Source organism: Elephantulus edwardii, unplaced genomic scaffold (genome assembly GCF_000299155.1).
Source record: "Elephantulus edwardii isolate Elephantulus edwardi_28Jun2011 unplaced genomic scaffold, EleEdw1.0 scaffold00028, whole genome shotgun sequence".
Classification (NCBI taxonomy): Eukaryota; Metazoa; Chordata; class Mammalia; order Macroscelidea; family Macroscelididae; genus Elephantulus; species Elephantulus edwardii.
In genome coordinates this window covers 7,139,384-7,149,243 of record NW_006399778.1, presented here as the reverse complement: position 1 = coordinate 7,149,243, position 9,860 = coordinate 7,139,384, and the positions used below count along the sequence as shown (strand labels likewise).

At 43.2% G+C, this 9,860-nt stretch overlaps 1 protein-coding gene across 1 annotated transcript; it reads right to left on the bottom strand.

The window, feature by feature from the left end:
- Positions 1-364: 364 nt before the first annotated feature.
- LOC102868324 (small nuclear ribonucleoprotein F-like) lies at positions 365-708 on the bottom strand. The gene has a single exon (XM_006883528.1). The coding sequence runs from the start codon at positions 674-676 to the stop codon at positions 365-367; it is 312 nt and encodes a 103-aa protein (XP_006883590.1). The 5' UTR covers positions 677-708.
- Positions 709-9,860: the final 9,152 nt, after the last annotated feature.

Sequence of the window (9,860 nt, the reverse complement as noted above, 5' to 3'; positions counted from 1 at the left end):
TGATGGCAGGTTGAAGTCCAAGGTGCTCCTGACTTAGGCCAAGCATGGTCTTTTCTATCACTTGCTTTGCGTCTGAGAGTTGGAAAATGAATCAAGATGACAGAAGAAGAATTGATACCATTGAGTTTTTAGAGAATATTGAATGGACTACCAAAAGAACAGAGAAAGTATAACAAGTTGAGCATAGCATTTTTTAAAAATTAATTTTAATGAAAGTTTACAGAGACTTAGGGTTTACAGTCATTCATTGTTGCACTTTTCTCCCTACCCACCCCCTGTTTATTTTTTTTTTAAAAAAACAAATGTTTATTGTCTACAAATATATATATATATATATATATATATATATTCCCCACAAAAGATGCTATTCTCTCATTTCCCCATCTTCTTCCTCTTCTTCAACACCTCTAATATAAAGGCTATTATTACACCTTATTAACATTTCACCCAGATGTCCAGACAATGCTCCATCCGTGTATTCTTCTGTATTTGCAAGCTGCATGTTCATATAGCCATCTACAGATACGAGGTAGCCCTTGTACTCCATTCCCCATTTAAATTTCACCATCACTGGCTTTCCCGTTAATCCATTCAGAAATGGTTTGGGATTGAAGGGTAAACTCATCACGACTACAGGCGAATGATGCAGGCTTCTAGCCGCCGACCCAGCTGTCATCTGACCCTCGTGACAGGAGCAGCAGCCTAGGCCCCGAGAAGCGGTGCTCGGAGAAATAGCATAACATTTTTAAGGTTCGTCCATGTAGTAGCATGTTTCACCACTTCACTTCTTCTTGTAACCAAATAATATCCCATTGTATGACTATACTGAGTCCTATTCACTCTTTCATCAGCTTATGGGCAGTGACTGGTCACATCTGTGTTGCACTGGGGGAGGGTATTGTGGCAGGAATGTGGGGGAAGAACTGGAAAGGGGCTCCCCTTGTGTCTGAGACCTGGGAGAGGGTGACGTTCCAGGTCGTGACCCCACTGCCAGGGCTCTGCACCTTCTGCCTCAGCCAGTGCTCATTATGCACATCATCTTCAAGGTCACCTACTCCCAACACTTGGACATGAGCCTGGCCGACAGGGCCTCGTGACCAGCCGCTGCCAACGCCTCCAGTGATGCGTGTCCGAAGCCATGGCCTCAGAACGTCAGTGCAACATATCCCACCAACACCGAGTGACCTCACTACCCAGAGGGTGCTGGCAACAGGCTGCCCCAGGTTCTCTTTCTCTGGGGCCCAGAGTTTCCATACTGACAAGGGGAGCGGATGGTTTAGAGCTCTGTGATGTGGAGAGAGAGCTCTGGTGGATGAGATGAATTCTCGGAGAGGAGGAAATTCCCATGCAAGCAGGCGCCAGAGAGTAACAAATAAAAAGAGCGATCATCCTTATATGTGTTTACCATATGTCACGTCATTAAATATGTAACCTCCTTCCATCTCATTTATTCTTTATAAAAAAAACCTCTTCAGTAGGTGCTGTTGTTCACTCTGCTTCCAGATAGGAATCAGAATCCAAGAGTGATGAAGTCAGTTGCCTAAGGCCATACAACATCTGAGTGCTGCAGCAGGGATTTAAACCCACAGGACACTTTCTTAACGACTATCTACCTCCTCTGAGTCACGATTTCCTGCTCTGTGAAAGGGGCAAAGAGTGACTCCAACTTATTTCACAAGATTTTTCATTTTCCCTGAGAAGATGCGGTTTTGGGAAGCTTTCTGGACTCGGGTCTGGGTGCTAATCTCAGCTCTGCAGGCTACGAGTTGACACTGATCACATCACTTTGTCCATCTAAGGAGTTTGAATCTCCTCGCTGCTGGAGTGGGTAAAACACGGCTGCGCTCTTCTGGATGGATTGTGGGAAGGAGGAAAGATGGGCATCCATTGCTGTGTGGAGCAGAATTTGGATGTGGAAGCTGAGGGGGAGGTAGGCAGAGGGAACAGCCGGAGCAAAGATTTGGAGGTGGAGTGTGTATACGGAACATTGCAGTAATTGCTCATAACAACCAACTTGACTCAAACCTCATCTGCTAATGGCACAACTCCCAGAGGACACCCCCACCCCTCTGCTTCCCCAAGTCTGGTGGAGACGGTTATTCAACTTGGCTTAATCCATTAACAAACAGTATATGGCAAAGGCCTTCGAAGATGGAGAAAACTTGTATTCAAATCCCTTTCCACCTTTTTATGGGCAGTGTGACCTGGCGTGGGACACTTCACCTCTTAGAACTTCAGTTTTCTCATCTGAAAATGGGAAAGAATCTCAATCAACCACAAAGCATAGTGAGTTGATAATGTTAGGATCAACCAAAATTAATGTTATAGTTAATTTTGTGTGCCATCAAGGTCATGATCCTTAGTCTAATGTAACTAATACTTGTGTTATACAGGAGCTCTGATGGCCTAATGGTAAGAAGCTGCACTGCAATCCCAAAGGCACATCGTCTGAATCCACCAGCTGCTCCACAGGAGAAGGATGGGCAGTCTCTTCCAATGGGATTAACTGCTTCTGAAAGCCCACTGGAGGGTGAGCTATGGGTCAGTTCCAACTTGATGGTACACAACAATAATAACATGGGTTGTAAATTCTAACCTCTGTGATATTAATAATGTAGCATTTGAAGTGAATCTATATAAATATGATTGGCCTTACCTGATTAAAGGTAGGTTTCCTCAGGGGTGTGGTCTTCATGGTATTTGTTTTGGATTGTGCCAAAAACCCAGACAGCTTTCTGTCAATTCTGTCTGCCTAACTGACTCTTGGTTTTCAAATTTAAACAAATGGCCTGTTATACTTGTTACCATTGGACTTGTCATTGTCCAAAGCTAACGGTCCAGTCCATGACCTTGCTTCCCAATATAAGCCTTCGAACATGCTTCCCTGTTGTTGGTGTCACTGAGACAGCTCTGTCTGCTCACGGCAGCTGCACTAAACTCACAGTCTCTGCTATGTCCTTGCACACTCACTGCTCCAGGCACTCTATCAATCCATCTCATTAAGGATCAGCCTTTCATGTTCTTTTTTTCTACCTTAACATGATGGTTAAAATTGTGATGTGACAAGGTGGTGGAAGAGGTCAACCAGTGTGCAGTGTCTGAGATGCCAACGTTCTGAAGTCTAGTGCTGGACCCCGAGATTGGGAGTTATGTGTGTAGTGACTAAAGGAGGAATGTTGTTGTTGTTGTTGTTGTTGTTATGTGCCATTGAGTCACCTGTGGCTCATAGTTACCCTATGGTCATTAGCTCTGAAAGCTGCCCTATCTCACATCAATCACATCATCTCCAACAGACCTAATCTCATTGCTCTCGTCACTGAGTCAATCCATCTCATCCTGGGGCTTCCTCTCCTGAACTATCCCTCCACCCTTCCAATCATGATGTCCCTCTCCATGGACTGCTCTTTCCTGGCCACATGCCCAAAGTATGTGAGAAGGAGCCTCAAAATCCTTGCCTCCAGGGAACAAACTCCAGGACAGACCTGTTTGTTCTCCTGGCAGTCCACGATACGTTCAACACTCTTTTCCAGCACCACAACTCAAAGGTATTGATCCTTCTTCTATCATCCTTAGTTATTGTCCAGCTCTTGGATGCAAAGCAAGTAATTGTGAAGACCATGGCTTGCCTGGATCAGGTGCACCTTAGTTTCCAGACTGATATCATTGCTCTTCAGTACTCTGGAGAGGTCCCTGATAACATACTTTACCAATGCAATTCACCTTTTGATTTATTGATTGCTGATGCCAAGGGTTGATTGTGGAACCAAGCAAACTGAAGTTATCAACAATCTCAATCTCTTCTCCATTTATCATGAAGTTGTCAATACAAGTTCCTTATTCATTTGTGTGAAGTAACAAGAATGCAGATAACTATTGGTTCTGATGGGAGTCCAGCAAGGAAGAGACTTGGTGGTTTGGAAGATGCTAGTATATCCATTACCTCCTCAAATACAAGTTTGCCATTCCTATCACATATCCCATTACTGCTTCAAAAATCGCAATCCCTGAGCTGGATGGAAAAACAGAAAAGATGCACAGGGGAGGGGTATCAAAATGTGCCTGACTGATTGCTTCAAGCCTTTCTGGGCCAGGAATGTACCCAAGTTTGGACTAGCTCATCTCATGGCTCTTGGGCTAGGTTCACGGCTGACAGTGGAAACCCGGGATCTGATTTACAAGGGTGCGAAGTAACACAAAGAGCAATACAATCGATGAAGGATCAAATCACAGAGAAAGAACAGAGGAACCTTTGGAAGACGAGGTTTCTGTTTTCCTGAACCTGGTTTTCTTGCTCATCTAACTGCTTCCCCTGAACCCCTCCATTCCTACGTGTTATTAAGTCGTTGCAGCAGGCAGTGCTTGGGAAAACCAAAACAGTATGGCTACTGAGCTTCCAAGTTTGGCTTCAGTGAGAATGGAAAAGACTTGGGCCTTGGAAAACCAAGAGATCATTTCAAGCCCCTCCTCAACACTGTAAGATCCTGGAGATCCTGGAACGACAGGGAGGAACGACTCAGAGAGGGGACATAGCCTTTTTGATTTCTGGAGACAATAATCAATAAAAGCTGCTTTCTCTGGTGGAAAAAATATTGTGATGTCACGGAAAGTTTACAAAGCAAATCAACTTGGTTTCTGGGTAAAATGGCAGACTAAGCAGATGGCAACTGTATTCAACCCAGACATGAGAAAATAAAGATTATAAATATGAATGATACTTCTAGAGGCCTGAGTTTAAAAGGAAAAGATTAAGATGTTGTTCAAACACCAACTGAGGAAATACACAGAATGAAAACATTAAATAAGGAGACACACAGAACCCAGAACTGTAAACAGTGAGGCGTGACCTGAGGGATTGTCACCGGAACCGAGGCTGCTGCCGTAAAGCTGCTGGTAGATCATGGGAAAGATGTGATCTCCTTCCCTCATTCCTCACCACCAGGGGGGTGACCTTCCCTCACATCACCCACCAGATGGCTGGCAGTATCCCCCAGCCCCATCCCATGCTGCCTGAGGTCGACTGCCACCATATAGTATCTAGCATGGGAGCAAGCACGTTCAGAGACCCCTTCTGTAGCCTGTTGGCTGCTGTGTCTGGTCTGCACCCAGGCCCAGGATTGGTGTGGGCACCTCCTCTGACTGAAGTCGTTGCCTCTCTCTGAACTTTCTTGTAGATACCTTACCCAGCACATACGGCAGCCACATTTGGAGCAGTGACAGACAAACTCCTGTGTGATTTACTGCCTCTGAAAAGCCGCTGGAGGGTCAACTGCAAGTGGGTTCTGATGGCACACAACAATAACAACAACACCCTCCACAATGTGACCCAGCCTTGGGCGTCTCAGGTTGGCAATGACTATCTCTTCACTCTAGCTGTCTCTGAGTATCCTTCCTCATCACTTCCTAGACTGGAAAAGACATTATACCTAGTCAGGAGGACTACCTTAGGCTCTTCTGAGGCAAACAGAAATGCTATTCCAGGCTTGCCGCCTCAGACAACCTTGGTCTGAGTGCTTATTCTACTGCCTTTATTACTTTTTCCACCTTGAGTGGATCTGTTCACCATTCTGGAAGCCCCTTCTCCCTTTGTGAAAGGTCAAAGTAATAATACCTACTCTGAGTTACAATTGGACCATTTGGTGGAGAGGAAGGGAGCAATAATGGCAGTGCTAGAGCTAGAAGTTTTGTCCCCAGTGCTGATCCCCAGTAAGGTACAAGGTCCAGACCTCAGAAGAGCTTTGGGAGGTGAGAGCCACCCGACCCCTGGGGGGAGCCTCCCGGCCCCTGGGAAGAGCCGCCTGGTGTGTATGAGGAATTTTATCTAAGTCACTTTCTCCATCTCCTCCTCCAGTACACCTGTATGTAACATCTCCAAAACCCTTCTCTTTATAACTCACAAGTGTGTTCTCTCTACGTTTGCTCCCTTTCCTATAGGTAACCTAAATATACTGAGTCTTGTTCCAGAACCTGAACCCTGAGCCCAGTTCCAGAGACAAAAGGGAAATATAACTTCCAGCCAAGGAAGTGAAAGTGGATGGAGCCTCAGAGTTCAGCCAGCCACTCCCACTGTACTCACCCATGCAAACACTTTGCAATCCAGAGAGCAGAAAACGTCATTAAAATATGTTCTAACTGAACAAGAAGGCACGCAGCTTCAATGTAAGACCAGCTGTAAAGTGTTAAAGTGGGATCGCCTTCCCCTTCATCTCAATGCCCCTGTTCAGCATGAAGCAGCCAGAGTCTGTGCCCCTATTTCCAAATGAGAAACCTACAAATAAAAAAAAATCTCTTTGAAAAAAACATTAATTACCATTGGACTATGCCCACAATTATCCTGTCTTTTCTGGTCCCCACAGGATCTTTCTCATTTCATTTACCCACTCCCTCTACCCGCCAAATTGTGCAACCCTGTGATTTCATCCCTTACTCTTAGCTTCCACCCCTTACCCACTTGGATTCCCACACATGTTTTTTACAATTAAAAAATCACCAAACAAAAAAACCCCACTTAATCTTTAAATTCATCTAAAGACTTCTATGCATCAGAGAGCTGGATAATGACTAAGAATGGCAGAAGAATCATTGCCTTTAAGTTGTGGTGCTAGAGAAGAGTATTGAACATACTGTGGGTTACCAAGAAAACAAGTTTGTCATGGAGAGAGTGAAACCAAGTTTCTCCTTGGAGGCTAGGAGTTTAAAGCTGTGTCTCACATACTTTGGCACATGGGCAGGAGGGACTGGTCCTTAGAGAAGAATATCATGCTTGGAGGAATGGAGAGACAGACAGGAGAGGAAGACTCTGGATGAGATGGATTGACATAGTATATGGCTTAATAGAGTAGGTTATGTTTATGGGTTAATATAGTAGGTTATGGATTAGTATAGTAGGTGTGTCAGAGACAGACTGGCTCAGGATAGAGTTCAGAGCTATTGTACATAGGGTCACTATGAGCCTCAGGCAACTCTATAGGATATAATAACAACAAAACCCACTAAATCTTTACATGCATCTAAAGACTTCTCTAAAAGTGTAAAAAGAAATATACAGACTGAGAAAAATATTTGGCAGTGACTTATCTGGCAAGAAACTCACCTTTAAAATTTATAGAAAACACCTCAACAAGAAAAAGACGAAAAACTAAATTACAAAATGGTCAGAGGACATGAAGAGACTTCACCAGAGAAGACATTCAGATAACCAATTTGCACATGAAGAAATGCTCCAGATCATTAGCTACTGCTTATTTATTGCTGTTAAGCTGAAAATGACTCATAGCTGACCCTCCAGCAGGTTTCTGAGACTGTAAATTGCACAGGGGGAGACTACCCATTTTCCACTCTAAAGCTGCTGGTGGATTTGAACCACCAGAAAGGTATGACCTTTGGGTTAGCAGTGCAATTCTCTATGGACTATACCTTTAGGGCTCTCCACTAGCTATGTTGTTGGTTGTAGGTGCCGCGTCAAGTAGGACTCATAATGACCCTATGAACAACTTATCTGAACCCTGTCCTATCCTGTGCCATCATCATCATCCCTGACACACATGAGCCCATTGTTACGGTCACCGTGTCAGTCCGTCTCTTTGAGTGTCTTCCTCTCTTTCGCCATCTCTCCACCTTTCCAAGTATGATGTCCCTTTCAAAAGAATAGCCTCTCACAGCAACATGGCCAAAATATGTGAGATGAAGCTTTGCCATCCTTGTCTCTAAGAAGCATTCCGGCTGCACCTTTTCCAAAACATTGTTTGTTCTTTTAGACAACCATGGAGTATTCAGGATTCTTCTTCAATGCCACAACTCAAAGGCAGCAGATTTTCTTCTGTCATCATTATTCATTCTCTAGCTCTCAAATGCATAGCAAGTGGTTGGAAAAAGCCATGGCACACCTAAGTCTTCAAACTAATTTCATTGTTCCTCAGTAATTTAAAGAAATCACTGACAGCAGACTTGTCCACCTGATTTTGTGATTGCTAGTACTGAGAGTGTTGATTGTCGATCCAAGTAAGATAAAACAACTGACCATTTCAATCTTTTCTCTATCTATCATGATAATGCTTATTGGTCCAGTGGTGAAGATTTTTGTCTTCTTGATGTTGAGATGCAATCCATATTGAAGGCTGTAGGCGTCAAGTTCTCTTCACTTTTGAAAAGCAAACAAGGCTGCATCATCTGCATAACACAGATTGTTGAGTCTTCCTACATTCTGATGCCACATTCTTCTTCATAGAGTCCAGCTTCTCAAATTATTTTCTCAGCATTGAAGAAGTATGAAGAAATGCTATAACCCTGACGTATACCTTTTTCTGATCTTAAACCATACAGTGTTCCCTTGCTCTATATGGATAACAGGTTCTTGATATACTTTTTATGTATTTTTGTATGTATATATGTATGTATGTATGTATGTATCTATGTATTTATAATTTGGTGTACTGTCAAATTGGATCCAACTGGCACAGGAGGAGTTTGCCCTTCCTTCTCCAGGGGAGCATCTGGTGAATTTGAACTGCACACTTTCGAGATTGCAACGCAGCTTCTTGCCACTAGGCCACCAGTGCTCCCTTATACTTTTCTCATGAGCATAAATTGTTCTGGAATTCCCATTCTTCTTAATATTAGCCATAGTTTGTCATGATCCACAGTTAAATTCCTTTGTATAGTCAATAACACACAAATAGACATTCTTCTAATATTTTCTGCTTTCAGCCAGGATCTATCTGACATCAGTAATATTTCTGGTGTCATAACTTCTAAACCCAACTTGAACTTCTGGCAGTTCTCTGTCAATGTAATGTTCTGGCCATTCTAGGGCAATCTTACCATGGCAACAATAGCAAATTTCAATAAGACAACAAACCATAAATGCTGGTGAGGATTTGGAACTCTCAAAACTATTTTTGGGAATGTAAAATAGTGTAACTATTTTAAGGAAAAGATTTCCACTTCCTTAGAAGTTGGAAATAGTACTAGGTATCTGCATTATGCAGAGGACACAACCTTGCTACTGAAAATGAGGAGGACTTGAAGAACTTGCTGCAGAAGATTAAGGAATGCAGTCTTCAGTATGGATTGCATCTTATTTCAGGAAAAAGATTCTTATCTCTGGACCAATTTCCGATGCATTGCACGTAATTGCAAAGACCATGGCCTGGATCAGGCACACTTTAATCTCCAGACTGACATCATTGCTCTTTGATACCCTGGCAGCAGATTTTCCCAATGCAATTAATCTCTTGATTTCCCGGCTTGTGGTACCAAGAGTGTTGGTTGTGCAGCCAAGCAAACAAAAGCTGCTAACAATTTCAATGTCTTCACTGTCTATCATGTTGCTGCCAATCAGACCAGTGATGACCGTCTTTATTTCCTTGATGTGGAGCTTCAATCTATATTGAAGGCTGCAATCCTTGACTTTCTGCAGCAAGCACTTCAGGACTTCCTCAGTTTCAGCAAGAAGGATTGCATTATCTGTAAACACAGACTGTTGATGAGTCTTCCTCCAATCCTGATGCCACACTTCTCATAGAGCCCAACTTCCCAGATGATCTGTTCCACATACAGATTGAAAAGGTATGGAGATAGGACACACCCCTGGTGTACACCCTTAGTGATTTTAAACCATGCAGTGGTTCTTCACTCTGTTCTGACAACTGCCTCCTGTAGTATATACTATTAAAAATATAGAAAATATCATCTGCCAAACTTATGTATGGTCATGGGTATAATCTTTTTCACCTATTCAGATCTGTTAGTCTTATCTTTCTGTGTTTCTCTCTTTCTCTCTATATATATATGTTGTTGTTTATTGCTATGTGCCATCGAGTCGCTTGCAACTCATAGCGACCTTATGTACAACAGCCCTAAAC